Raw genomic sequence first — 14,511 nt, 5'->3', positions numbered from 1 at the left:
GAGTCACGTGTCTATGAACTGTGCAAAACCTGATCTTTCCGTTGCCATCATTATGCAATCTTGTGCAATTTTGTTTTTTTTTTTTTACTTTGAATTATGTTTTTACAACGATGCACAAGATTGCACGCCTGAATCTTTTCATTTTTTTCTCTTTCTTAAGGGTTTTTGAATATGAAAAATCTATTTTTTTATACATATTTTGACTCAAAAACACCCAATAAATATCATTAACACCTGAACAAATCAATCTCTCAACTTAAAAAAAAACCCTAAATTGCTCCAAAAACACTAAATTAAACATAAAAAATCTCTTTTGACACAAATCTACTTATTTAGGCAAGTAAAAGATCTAAAAACACTACCATAAAACATTCTTTATTGAATGGAACCCGTTGATGCAAAAAAAAAATTTGATGGTCGGATTGTGGTTAAACGACAATTTTCTCTTTTCTGATTCATTATTTTTTCGGTAAATTCATCTTTTATTTTTTCTAACTCATGGTCTGAAAAATAAAAAATAAATAAACTTTTAAATCAAAATAAAAATTCTAAATTTTTTGAGAAATGTCATGAATTTTCTCCATATTTTATGTGTTGGTCCTCTCACTTTAAATTTTGACTTTCTAAGATGAAAACTTTATCTCACAGATCCAAAAATAATAAATCAAAAAAATAAAATAAAAAAGCCCAAGGATAAATGTTTAAATAAAAAGGGTTTAGAAAGAAGGTGTTTGACTATTTATATAAATAGTGAAACACCATAAGAAAACCCAGATAATTTAGTGTTGTAAGAAATGATCAACTTAAGAAATCTAAATAACATTTTATTGTGGTCTTCCTTTCTTCTTTCTTCTTCTTCTTCTTCTTCTTCTTCTTCTTTTTTTTTTTTTTATGTCTATGGACTATGATGTCACGTTCTGTTAAAGAAAAAAATAAATAATTGGAGCTGATGATTGCATTAATTTGCATAGAAACTAGTCGCCATGGACCTGGCAAAACCGCGTCATGTGCCACAAAGTCCTAGCCATCCAATGAAATAAGCAAGCATTCAAATTGCTAATACAAGAAATTATACCACGAGCTAATTAATCATATAAACGATGTAATTGATGTCTTTTTCCTTGCAAACCAATGGTCATCAGCCACCTTTTTTGAAATCTCTCTCTCTCTCTCTAATAGTTCTAAACTCCTTTTGTCTTATTAGAATACATTTCAAAAATATTTTTTAAAAAAATTATATTTTTTTAAATTAATATATTTTTTATATTTTTAAATTATTTTTTGATGTATTTATCTTTAAAATAATTTTTAAAAATTAAAAAAATATTATTAATATATTTTTTAAATAAAAAATATTTTGAAAAATAACAATAATTAGACTTTTAAACACTTGTAATTAGAACGAGTATTAATTTGCATGCTTTGCCTATTCAATCATGCTCTTCCATTAACTAATTGTCTAACTGTTGTAACTACCTTGTAACAATAAATCACCCAACTATAACACGTGCTTATTAATCCAACTAGCATATGCTATTTACATGATCACGTGATTGATTTATTTGCCAGCCACTTCATCTCTTTCATCACCATTTCCAATTGTGACTTTTTCATCTGAGCTCGTTGCTGCACAGTTTCCTCCACAGTAGCCATGTTAGGCTGCCATTTTTCGAAGATAACCCAATTGTAACTAGCTAGGCAGATAGGACGAGAATCTAGCTAAGATGTTTGTTCGATGAAACGTTATCCGCCAATCTATTGATATCCGACAATACTAATGCGCGGTATTATTTATTTTTATGTTTTAAAAAATATTTTTAAAAAAATATAATTTTTTTTATTTTTTATTAACTTTATATTAATATATTTTTAGTGTTTTCAAATTATTTTAAAATTTTGATATTAAAAAATAATTTTTTTAAAAAAATATTATTAACATGATTTTAATATAAAAAACTTAATTAAAAAATAATTATAATCATATTATCAAAAAGTTCTCATCGATTGAGGATATTTTTTTAGCATCATTCCTACTATAATATGCATCCTAGCTAAGATTATGCGATCGTATTCACCAGTCAAGGGCCGGTTTCATACTCCGTTGATTCTCTGTGTGTAGATCACTGTGCAGACTTAGCTTTAGTATTTTAAAACCAAATTCTTTTTTAAGTATTCACATTTAAATTGACAAATAACAGAAATTCTCAAATTATGTCCATGCCCATGCTCATTAAATTATGCAAGTGCAGTGTCTTAGAAGGCAACGTAGAAGGTGAAAACGTGCAAGACCAAACCACTAGGCACGGAACCTGGTATTGCGTTATCAATGTATATAGAAGTTGTTTTATATATATATAAAATGTTTTGATGAGTAGATGGTAAAAATATTTTTTAATAAATAAAAAAAATATATTATTTTGATGTATTTTTAAGTAAAAATATATTTTAAAAAATAATTATTACTATACTCTCTAACATTATAGAAATCTAAAGTCATCCCTCTCTTATATACCAAACAAAATTCTTTATTATAAAAAAAACATAATCTAAGATTTCCTTAACTGCTAAGATTTAACTATTATTTTTGTTTCTTTACTTGATCATCAAGGTGCGCTGACTGTTTAGGGGAACAATTGTTTAGAATAAACGTGATGCAAATTACAAACCAGTTATTTATATTTTGCAATTTCAGAAATTGAGTTCCTACGTGTATCGTGCATATATGCAGTTTTTACAAGTTCTTCTCCATTCATAAGATCTTCTTAGATTTGAGTTATTTCTTTGTAATCAAGACTTAATAACTTTGAACTTAAATTTATTTCAAATGATGGGTAAATTTGTAATCACATGTTTAATTATATTTTGGGTCTAGTTAATAAGGAAATACGAGAAGGATTTCCATGTAATTAAACCAATCTGTTTAAACTTCATATACTAAATCTTGATGTGGTTAAGAACGAAAATATTTTGAAATAAACAAAAAAAAATGATTCATACTAATCCCCGAGCAAATTTCTAAACACGAGAAATATGGTTGCAGTTATTTTTTAAAGTGTTTTTCACTCAGAAATGTATCAAGATAATATATTTTTTTATTTTTTAAAAATTATTTTTAGTATCGACACATCAAAATAATATAAAAATACTAAAAAAAAATATTAATTTAAAGTAAAAAAAATTAAATTCTTTTAAAAACACTTTTCAAAGGCAAAAACAAACAGGTTATTATTATATAAAAAAAAATAAAAATAAATAATGAACAGTATATGTATTTTATTATTTTGACCCTTAAACAATACGGTGGTTATTTAGATAACAGTGACCCAAGAAACCACCCATTCCAGCAGCATTTAATCAATTTTCGAAACTCTCCACATGCCGACTTGATCTTGTCTCCGTCTCTCCAATGGAGCCCGCCCCCTGTCAACCCAAACCCAAAAAAACAAGAACAAAGTTCACAAGTTTTCTCGGTTGTTTTGGATTTTCCGGGAAAGCCATTCCATCTCCCGAGAAAAAACCGACCAAGAAGAAACAGACAGGTTTGTTTTCTTGGTCTTGGGTTTGCGTCAAGAACTCAGGCTCCAAAACTGTCCCCTTAGACTCTACCGTGCCTGGCAGTGACCGAACCTCTATTGCCTCGAAGCCAGACCGTCAAAAACCCTTAACCACTCACGAGACGCCACTTCAAACTCCGGCGAGAGTCAGTGCAGATCGAGCACCCAGAGAGTTGCCCGGAGAGGTATGTGAAGAACACTGCTAACAAAAATTAACATTTTTGTTTATAAAGCGTATTTTAGCATAATTGAGCAAACTTTGGCGTAAGTTAGCGTCGCTTTAAGGTAGCTGATTATCGTCCTGTTTCAGACATGCTACAGGTCTTCTGAGCAAGACATCATCCTCGAAAATGGGAAACTCTTGGATCACGTGGAAACTACGAAGGACGCCACGTGTAAGAAACGATTTTCATTTTGCCGGAAAATAGACGCCATAAGAACCGGCACTAACCCACCCGGCTCACCCGAAGTCAAGGAAAAGCCCATTCGAACTGTGTCGATAATAACCCGGTCAGAATCCTCCCCCTCACAGCCAGTTGAAAGATGGGCAACAACAACACCAAACACGGCGGCGAGGTCCCGGGTCACGATTAAGAGGCCTAATAAAGAAAACGATCATCAAAATGGGAAGAAAAGTTACCGCCCCTTCGCTGGTATGTCAGTTATTATAATGACCTTGGTGTTAATGCTGGTATGGGGTAAACTATGTGCCATTCTCTGTACTTCTGCTTGGTTCTACTTCGTCCCTCGATTAAGGATCGGTGAAGACAGTGTGAGCAATGGTTTGATTTCGGCGGAATCATTTTATGATTCGGAGGAATATAAGAAGAAAGTAGTTATGGATGGATTCCTCGAACGCAGCCGCCGCTCTGTATCATGAATTTTGATGTCTTCGACGAATTATCGAATTCCAGATAGCCGCATGATCAATTATGATTGTTCATATTAGTATTCTTCAGACTTTTCAAATGTTACTAGTTATGGCCATGCTGTTTCTTCTTTGTTTTTTGGTTCTTGATGGTGGCATTTTGTGTAAATTACATATAGAATATGTCTAGATTTGGCAAATAATCAGTCAAAGTTGTAGAAGTCTGGATAGTTTCTCCATCTTGCTGTTTTCTGGAGAGCATGGTGGCTAGCTCGCGGCTAATAAGAATACATGGCGGCAGTTCCTGCTGTTTCTTCTTATCGCCAAGCAATTACTTGATGATTTTTGCTGGTGAATGACTCCATTTTAGTCCTTTACAGTTTTAATTTGGCCATCAGGTTGTGTTTGAGATAGTAATTGTTTTTTTAAAGTATTTTTTTATTTTTAAAAAATTAAATTTTATATCAATATATTAAAATAATCTAAAAAATATATATAAAAAATTAATTTAAAAAAAATTAATTTTTTAAAAATACTTTTAAAATGCAATGTTAAATACAACTCATATCTTTTCCTTACAAGCCCTTGGAACAAACACAAAATCATAGGACTTGCATGGCAAAGTTTAAAATATTTGCATTATTTTACTGCGTTTGAGCTTTGATTATACATGTAGAAGACACGAGGCAATGCCTTCTACGTTATCCCTTTTCATGTCATCTTGATACAGAAATCAAAATCAAATGATCAAAGAGATGAGACAAAAACCCGCCGACCTTTGAAAACAAGGTGACGAGGAAGATGAACAAATTAAGACATGAAATAACGACATGAAATAAAGAAATGCAACATGCGCGTACAGGTTGAGTCTTCAATTAATATTCGCTTGTAAAAAAAACGAATACCCTAAACTAATATATCTGATTCCAGTTTGCAGAGATTCCTAATTGATTTCTCCTCAGCATATCCATGAATAAAATATATTTGTTTCAGTTAAAAATTCAAGTTGACCTCACCAAATAATCCACTCAACCTGAGTATGACCAGGTAAAATCTGGCCATGGATTAATTATATTTTTAAAAAAAATAATTAAAATTATATAAATTTAATTTATTGTTTTAGGTTTTAGAACTATGACTACAATCTTACTTGAATAAATCCTTTGAAAAGATTTATTAATGTGAGAATTTCCTTTTTTTGATAAAAAATTTGTTTAGAATTGTGGTAATAATTACGGTTCAAAATATTTTACACTTAAAAATACATCAAGATATATATATATATATATATATATATATATATATATTATTTTTTATATTAGCACATCAAAAAAAAAAAAAAAATTAATTTAAATTTAAAAATACAAATTAGACCCTGTTTCCAATCATAGTCAAAGTTAAAAAAAAAAAAACACAAGGCAGAAGGACCCAACCATTTTTTAAAGTGAACCAAAACCCAGGCCCAATGGTCCCTCTCAATTCAGGATCTATGATCTGGCCCATACGTTGCTGTTTAAAACAGCTCTAAACCCTAATCTGCTCTTTTCATTCACCTCCATTTCCTTTGCAGCCAAAGTCTACCACTTCTCCGCCAACAATGGTAACCTGCTCCCTCTCTCGGATTCTCTATACTATAACATCTTTTTTGTCGATTTTTACAACTGGGTTTTCTGTTTCTTTCATTTTTGAGGTCGTTTACGGTATAACGATGGAAGCTTTAGTTTTGTTTTGTTATGATTGAAACTGCGATTTATGAAGTTTAGATTCATTGGTTTTAATGTCATCTTCTTTTTTAGAGATTTATTTTTGTGAGTATTTGTTTCTCGATCGTTAACTGTATTGTCTAGTGAGTAGTGCGTGTTGTTAGAGATTTGGTTTTATACACATTTTACTTGAAGATTAGCTGTGTTTCTAATGATTTGTGTGTATGAAAGTTCTGATGTTAGTGAAGGTTTGGTTTTAAGATGAATGGAAACTATTGGGAATGGAGGGCTTGTGGGATTGGAGGTTACGACTATTATGAGTTGCGTGATTGAGATGAATGGGTGGACGAGAGAGACATAGCCGGTGGTTTTAGCTCCCTTTTAGTGAGAGAGAATGAATTTAATGTTTGAGTTCCTGCTTGTTTGATGGAAGCATGTTTCAGTTGCATATTGTATTTGTTATGGCGCTTGAGAATTTTTCTGTAAGGTTAATTTATTTATTTTCTTTGTTATTTTGATTGATTAATGACACGTGTATTACAGGTGAACGTTCCTAAGACAAAGAAGACCTACTGCAAGAACAAGGAGTGCAAAAAGCACACCCTGCACAAGGTCACTCAGTACAAAAAGGGGAAGGATAGCCTCGCTGCTCAGGGGAAACGTCGTTATGATCGCAAGCAATCTGGTTATGGAGGTCAGACAAAGCCAGTGTTTCACAAGAAGGTTTGTTTTCTTATTCCTTGCATAAACTTGGTATACTTAAAAGTCCCTCGAGGATTTAGATCAGTATTTGAATTTTGTTCGTCACTATATTGTAATTTGCATGAATTTGGTGGCTGTAAAAAATACTGCTAAATGTTTGATTTTGAAGTCTTGATAGTGTACATGCTATCACTACCATAGAACATCCCTTTGTTGTTTCAGAGTATATACTCTCAGGAGGCCTATGATGATTAAATTTGCCTACATTGTCTGATCATCTAATGAATGACAGAGACATATAATTAGTTCTGAGGCTTCCTCCTTCCTTTCCTTGTCCTCATGGTTGATATTAAAATGGGAAGCGCTAGCATTGTACTTGTTATACCACCATAAATTATATTTTTGCTATTTCTGAATTCTCTTTTTAGAGGTCCGTGATGATTTGAATTTGCCTACATTGTCTGATCATCTAATGAATGACAGAGACATATAATTAGTTCTGAGGCTTCCTCCTTCATTTCCTTGTCCTCATGGTTGATATTAAAATGGAAAGCGCTAGCATTGTACTTGTTATACCACCATAAATTATATTTTTGCTATTTCTGAATTCTCTTTTATAGGCCTGTGATGATTTGAATTTGCCTACATTGTCTGATCATCTAATGAATGACAGAGACATATAATTAGTTCTGAGGCTTACTCCTTTCTTTCCTTGTCCTCATGGTTGATATTAAAATGGAAAGCACTTGCATTGTACTTGTTATACCACCATAAATTATATTTTTGCTATTTCTGAATTCTCTCTTTAGAGGCCTATGATGATTTGAATTTGCCTACATTGTCTGATTGTCTAACATATGACAGAGACATATAAACTATCTCTGAGGCCTCCTCTTTGTTCTTCACCTTGCGCATGGATATCTAAGTCTTCATGCTTAGTTGAATCTTGATATTGATTTCTCTTTTGTTACCAGGCAAAGACAACCAAGAAAATTGTGTTGAGGCTGCAATGCCAGTCATGCAAACATGTGTCTCAGCACCCAATCAAGGTTAGCCATGCAAGCCTTTTTCTTGTTGTGATTTTCGCACCATTTGATTTCAACTGTGCTGATGTTTTCTGTTACTGCCAATGATTTCCACAGAGGTGCAAGCACTTTGAGATTGGTGGAGACAAGAAGGGAAAGGGAACATCTCTGTTCTAAGTGCTTCATTTTGTTCTTTCAGGATAATTTTTAGGTGTGTACTGTTTCTAGAACCGAGAAGGCATTGTGGGATAATTTTGTTTGATTTGCTCTGTTCAAGATTATGTATTGATGAAGTTTGAAGTCGTTGTGGAAGATTGATTATGATGTTAACCAACGTTGGCCTTGTAGTCTGCCGTTGTTGCTTAATGAAACGGACCCTGTCGTTTCTCGAGTGCTGATTTGGAAAGGTTCCATTTGACCTCGAGACCGCAAATCCTTTCAATTCTGCTTGTTAATGTGAGTCTTGACAGGTGACCCTGAAGCTTGTTCCTCCCATAAGGTGTTGGTAGAGGAGAGGAGCCACCTGATCTACATATCATTTCTGGTTGCACTGTCGTGCCTATTATTACTGTATTCACTGACAGTAAAGAAACTGGTCAAATCTGCACTGCTATGAGCTCTGGGCTTCCCATCATTTTATCATGGACATGAAAACCCTGTTCCCGATCCCATCTGACAAGGGCCTAAGGCCCCCCCCCCTCCTACCCAATTGCGTGTTCAAATCTGAGCTCTCATTTTCACGAACAAACCAGAATAACCAGCCTCTTTTAAGTTAGATTTGCGCCCGTTTTTCAAAATAAGCTTCACAGAATTACTAATTCCAAGCATCAACCATGTAGAAGATGAATGCAGTCCCGTAACCCATGAATGCCGAAACAAAAACTTCTTAACCTTGTGGAAACTGATGGCCACGAGTCTAGACTCTCTAGTGTTGAAACTTGCTCCACCAAAATTACAGGGCAGTATACTCTAGTCATTGATTTTTAAAGTATTTTTTATTTGAAATATATTAAAATCATATTTTATTATTTTAAAAAAATTATTTTTGATATTAGTATATTAAAATAATTTAAAAATATTAACAAAATATATTAATTAGAGGCAAAGGAAAAAAAATAAAATAAAAGGTAAAAAAATTTTAAATGTATTTTTAAAATGTAAAAATAAACAGATTATATTCGGGTTGCTGATTTTCTATCCTTGCTGATAAGCCATGGAAGAAAAGCTGGAAACAATTCCTCCGTGAACATGTAAGCAATCGAACTAGTATGAAATTCTTTGTGGTCAAGTTCTTATAATTGAGATTCCAGCACCAGAGGTAACAAACGCAGCCTGTTTCTGCTAGGATTATAAATTGAATCAGCAATAAATATTACACCGCCGATTATCATCTTGGGCACCATTCTTTGGCATTGGCAACCAATAGAAGGGCTACAAGCCTAATATTATCCCTACTTTAAGGTTTAATAGTATAGTATTTTGTCAGTTTTGTAAGCAGATTAATTTAACTAATGATAGATCTATTGGAGCTTTTATTTTTAAAAATATAAATACTTTATAAAGATAAAATATTCAGACTTGATAATATTATTGTTGTCTAATTTATTTAGCTTGTGAAAGAGATTCTTATATTTTTTTTGTTCTTTAATGAATTAAACTGACTTATAAAAGATTAACTGGCTTCGTGATATCTTCACTATACTTCTCATTCACAAATCGATAATTGTAGGGTGAGGGTTATTTCAATAGTGTGTCTTGAAACATGTTTTTATCGTGTCATTTTCTTTTTAAACATGTTTTGGCTTTTCAAGATTTGTTGTTAATATTGTTGTGGGTTACGTGATCACGAGGTTAGCATCACAAACCTAATTTAACCCATCAAACAAAATTTAACTCATCAAACAAGTGATTCGTGTCATGGACTCTAGTAAGTTTAATACAATTGTTTTTTTAAAAAAACTATTTTTTAATTGATTTATAAAACAAAGATTGATGCTTAAAATCTTAAACTCCAACCATATATCAAGATGTTTATTTAAAATTATGATAACCTTATAAAAATTAAATCAAAATAAATTATGAAGACCAATTCAAATCAACTAAATATTAAAGGATGAAATTAAAAAGAAAAAAAAATAGGTTAAGAAAATCAATAAAAACTTAATGTTGAAGGATAAAATATTAAAAAAATAAAAAAAGACTTGTGCCTTTAAAAAAAGTCAAAGTACCTTCCACCCTAGACTCATGCTAGTTGTTCTTCCTCATAATCAAATGACTCTCCATCCTCTACCTTTTTTTTAATAGGAGACATTTTCTATAGTGGTGGTAAACGACTTGTCACCGCTTCAACCTCCTTTTTAAAATCAATCAACAATTATGGTGATCAGAAAATCAGGAGAAGAAAATCATTAGAAAAAAATAAAAATCAATCGCATAAAAAAAATCTAAAAGAACCTCGGTATACTTTTTAGGCATCTTTAAAGGTAAAAAAACACTATCATCAAACTTCTCTTATTAAATGAAATCCCTTGACACCAAAACCAGTTTTTTTCACTATAATATGAACAAATTGACAAAATTCTCTCTCTTTATTATTTTCAAGTGATTTTATCTCTCCTCTCTCAAAACCAAGAATTGAAATGTTAAGAAAAAGAATTTTCAAACCAAGATTAAAATTCCAACAATTACTTGGACTATAAGGGACTAAAGAATTTTTTTTTTTTCTAAATATGATATTAGTCATAGAATTTCTCTTTATTTTATACTTTGGTCATCTTTTGTTTTTTTTTTCCTTAACAAAATTTTAGAAATCGGTCATTAATTTGGATATTAAATGCTACAATTTTTTTTTAAAAAAAGTTTGAGGATAAAATTAAAAATATAGATATTATAGACTGTTGTAGTAATTTATCTATTTGTTTTAGTATATTTTATATAGAGGGCTACAATTTTCTTTTAAAAAAAAGTTTGAGGATAACATTAAAAATAAAATAGATATTGTGGATTGTTGTAGTAATTTATCTATTTTTTAGTATATTTTATAATGGTCATTTTATTTTCTACATTATTTATTTTTTATTACATTGAAAAACAAGATTTTTTTATATATACTTTTGAAAAGCAAGAAATCTATTTTCATTACATACGAAGAATGCCCTATAACAATCCTACTTGTATGTATTGAGAATTGATTTCTTTGTGCACGCATGTGTGTGCCTAAGAAACTCTAAAACCTGTGGGCATTTCGTTGTAGCTAAAAACACTATGGAGTCTCTCACATCATCACCATTGACTCACTGATCTTCTTTTTTTCTTTTTTTTTCATTTTGATCCTAGAATTTTTTTTGGGGTGATTTCACCCTTTTGCAGTCAAATTGAAGGACAATTGCTTCAAATCATTAAGGAAGGGCAAGATTGAAAGAATGAGACCAAAGTGAAAAAGATACAGAAAATAGGTGGTGATTTTAAAATTTGGTCAAGAAGTTTAGTTTGATCCTCATACTTTTAGAATTATAAATTTTTGATCCCTGAATATTTCAAAAATTCACATTTGGTTCCAAAAATAATATTCAATAATTTTCAATTTCTAGTTTAAGAAATGAAAAAGAAAGTGATTGAATTCTAGTGGTAAAGAGAAGCTCTTAGTTGACACTAATTCCAGCTATAAAAATATTTATTTTGGTGTTAATAAGTTTGTTTTGATGAGGGGGGTCTATCCTAGGTACTCTTTGACCTTTCCCTTGCTTGAAAATGATATATTTGAGCTTGGAATGTTTTTGGATTTCGGGTTAATTTTGGATTTTTTAGCCCATAAATAGGTTTATTGATACACTCATATTATTCTATATTTTTTGTACTTTATTCTTAGTCTTTTATAGATATTTAATATTTTATAGTAGCCCATTTAACTAGTTTTGTGCTTAATAATGCTATGAAGACAAAGTGTAAATATGAGCTAAATAACATATTTTTAGCATAATTTCAAGTAAAGAACTAGAAAGAGCATATTAGAACAAGTCATTGGAGCTAAAAATTCAAATCTTAATTGCATTAGAAATCCAACTTGAACAAGAAATCCTAGTGGGATTAGAATTGACCGGACCAACCTAACATATTGGAGCAGTGTACTTTTTAGACCATATTTGAAGATATAAATTGATTTTTCATTCAATTCTAGCTAGGAAAAAAATAAACATCTCAAAATTTTTATCTATATATGATAGACCCAGTAACTCATCTAGATAAGAAAGAATAACATCCTTGAATTCATGCTTGAATTATATAAGCAAACTAGCATGAGTCTAGCCACTTTTATGTTGGGATGATAACATGACAACTTATTAATGACATGGAAAGGATTCTACATGGCTAGGAAACCTCCTTAGAAGGTTGTAGTAAATGCATAAGTCACTAGGATCAAATTAATATAATAAAACCTTAAAGTAATATGATTATAAATTAGTTATTAATGATGAAACTTCGTCACCTCTTCAATTCCATATAACCGATCTAAATCTCTAAAGAATAAGGGGAATCACATTTAGGAATAGAAGAATACAATGAGGGATTCTAATATTTTTAAAATTATTATTATTATTTTTATCTTTTTATCTTTTCTGAATTTGTAACAAGCTTAGTTTTTATTTTATTTTAAAAGGTTAGTACTCTTGGATCTTAAATAATTGTAAGGACTTGTGGTTAAAAATATTTTATATATGATTATGATACATGAATATCTTATGTTTTTTTTATGATTAAACTTAATGATTGATGACTTGAATTTTATATAATGTGCAATATATGTTTTTTTTATTTTAAGTTTATTGCTAGTTAATTAGTTTATATTAGATGTTTGACTAATTAACTTAAGTAGTACGAGAATATAAATTTTCAAAACTATTTTTGATTAAATGTTACTTGAAAAACATAAGCTTGATTAAATTAACTCTCCATGTGTTTTAATTATTATGAATCAATCACACTTGTCTTGATCTTACTATTATCATGTAATTAAATCTTGTATGTAATGAAAGTTATTATGTGATTAGAGTTAATTAATGCATGAATGTTAGGTTAACTAAAAAGAAAAGATAGGTAAAAAAACTTATTGTATTTTATAGTAGATTTACTTACAATCATAAACAGATTAAAAAGCACATATAAACTCAATGATTGATGTTTAATTATCCTTAGGAATACTTCTTATGAAAAACCTCAATTTTAATTACTTTGAGAATATATGTGTGTTTAGATTTAAAAATTGTATCTTTATTTGGTTTGCTTTAATTTAAACTTAAGTAGATTATCTTGATTGAATAATTAAGTTTTAATAATCTTATCTTTATAGGATAATACATTTACTTTCTATACTATAAATAATTAACTTCAAGGTTTTAAATTTGCACGATTACAACAGTTGTTATTTATCATTGTGTATATGGTGTTTTGAATAAAAAATGAATTGAAAATTGAATTTTTAGAAAGAAAAATCTAAGATGGATTAAAGAGCTTATAATATTTTGAAAAAAAAAAAAAAGCATGGCTTGCATTCGAGCTATGCCTTCTTTATGGGCCTGATGAGTGGGCAGGGCCACATTCCTAGTTTTGTTTTTTTAATTAATGTTTTTTTAACCTTGTAAACTTTTTTTTTAAAAAATTGCATCATTTCATCATTTGGTTGTTTTTAAATATTGTTTTTATTTGACTTGAAAAAAGAGCCTCCTTTTGTTATCAAATTTTATAAAAATTAGAGTTGTTTTTTTTTTAGTCTTATGTGCCATCTCTATTTTTTTTTAATTAAAAAAATCATTTTTTTTTATGTTAAAAAAAGTTCAAGACACCTTGATATTTAATGAAATGAAAAAAAAAATTAGAAATTTTTTTTGTTAAATCCAATAAGGTGCGTGACCTAGGCTAACTCGAGTTTTCTTTTCTTTTCTTTTCTTTTTTGAATTGAATATTTTGTTTTTATTTTTACCCTTCAACATTGAGTTGATTGGAAATTATAATTTATTCATGTTTGTTTTTTACAGGGATATTTCTTCTCATGACCCGAGTCATAGATTTAACTGATTAACTCGGATTTACCCACATCGATATAATATTTTGTTATCTCAATACTCTTATAAAAAAATATATCATCCAACACATGTAAGATTTTGAATTCATGATTATTTCTTTTCTCTTAGAAAACACATTTATGATGCTTGGATATTTTTTTTGGAGTTTGAAAAAAAGATTAATCTTACCCTTTTTTTTGTGTTTTATTATTATTATTATTATTATTATTATGCAATTCAATAAAAAAAAAAATTGATTCTAATAAACATGGTTATTCAACATAATTAATCCCACACGCAACCCTTATTTTTATCTTTTTAAAATATTATTTGGTATAAAAAAAGCCTCATGCATATGGTTGGTGTATAATTAAATTAAAAATAATTTTGGGAACAAGAAGTTGTTAAATCTAAGAGAGGGCATAACTTGTATTGAGAGTTTAGCAAATTATCCTGATTAACTAAAGTTTTTTATTTGCTATATTTCAAATTGGATATTTTTATTTTCAATTTTAACATTTTTGCATTTACAATAAAATAATGTTGAAAGAGTGTATTTTTTGTTGAAAACATTATCTAGCTCATGGCAAATCCTGAGTC

General features: G+C 29.9%; 2 protein-coding genes and 4 non-coding genes across 6 annotated transcripts; all 6 read left to right on the top strand.

Moving 5' to 3' along the window:
* The first annotated feature begins 3,330 nt into the window (after positions 1-3,330).
* On the top strand, positions 3,331-4,777 carry LOC118049718 (uncharacterized). Its single transcript, XM_035059798.2, has 2 exons — positions 3,331-3,739; positions 3,865-4,777. Exons 1-2 carry the CDS (start codon positions 3,407-3,409, stop codon positions 4,432-4,434), a joined length of 903 nt encoding a protein of 300 aa, XP_034915689.1. The 5' UTR covers positions 3,331-3,406; the 3' UTR covers positions 4,435-4,777.
* A 1,100-nt stretch (positions 4,778-5,877) lies between these two features.
* On the top strand, positions 5,878-8,243 carry LOC118049713 (large ribosomal subunit protein eL42). The gene is made up of 4 exons (XM_035059792.2): positions 5,878-6,022; positions 6,669-6,848; positions 7,802-7,876; positions 7,970-8,243. The coding sequence occupies exons 1-4, from the start codon at positions 6,020-6,022 to the stop codon at positions 8,027-8,029; spliced, it is 318 nt and encodes a 105-aa protein (XP_034915683.1). The 5' UTR covers positions 5,878-6,019; the 3' UTR covers positions 8,030-8,243.
* On the top strand, positions 7,064-7,146 carry LOC118049731 (small nucleolar RNA SNORD34). Its single transcript, XR_004687750.1, has one exon. It is a non-coding gene; the product is annotated as a small nucleolar RNA SNORD34 (small nucleolar RNA).
* On the top strand, positions 7,254-7,337 carry LOC118049734 (small nucleolar RNA SNORD34). The gene has a single exon (XR_004687753.1). It is a non-coding gene; the product is annotated as a small nucleolar RNA SNORD34 (small nucleolar RNA).
* Positions 7,444-7,527, top strand: LOC118049733 (small nucleolar RNA SNORD34). Its single transcript, XR_004687752.1, has one exon. It is a non-coding gene; the product is annotated as a small nucleolar RNA SNORD34 (small nucleolar RNA).
* LOC118049732 (small nucleolar RNA SNORD34) lies at positions 7,635-7,719 on the top strand. The gene has a single exon (XR_004687751.1). It is a non-coding gene; the product is annotated as a small nucleolar RNA SNORD34 (small nucleolar RNA).
* Positions 8,244-14,511: the final 6,268 nt, after the last annotated feature.

Source organism: Populus alba, chromosome 7 (genome assembly GCF_005239225.2).
Source record: "Populus alba chromosome 7, ASM523922v2, whole genome shotgun sequence".
Lineage (NCBI taxonomy): Eukaryota > Viridiplantae > Streptophyta > Magnoliopsida > Malpighiales > Salicaceae > Populus > Populus alba.
The sequence above is the reverse complement of the archived record's forward strand: the minus strand, read 5'-3'. Positions and strand labels throughout refer to the sequence as shown.

What these genes read in the sequence shown, in the direction of transcription:
- LOC118049718 (XM_035059798.2), top strand. Translation starts at nt 3,407, where the DNA reads ATGGAGCCCGCCCCCTGTCAACCCAAACCCAAAAAAACAAGAACAAAG. An exon ending in CCAGAGAGTTGCCCGGAGAG is followed by an intron (nt 3,740 to 3,864) that starts GTATGTGAAGAA and finishes GTCCTGTTTCAG; the next exon opens with ACATGCTACAGGTCTTCTGA.
- LOC118049713 (XM_035059792.2), top strand. An exon ending in AGCCAGTGTTTCACAAGAAG is followed by an intron (nt 6,849 to 7,801) that starts GTTTGTTTTCTT and finishes TTTTGTTACCAG; the next exon opens with GCAAAGACAACCAAGAAAAT. An exon ending in TGTCTCAGCACCCAATCAAG is followed by an intron (nt 7,877 to 7,969) that starts GTTAGCCATGCA and finishes TGATTTCCACAG; the next exon opens with AGGTGCAAGCACTTTGAGAT.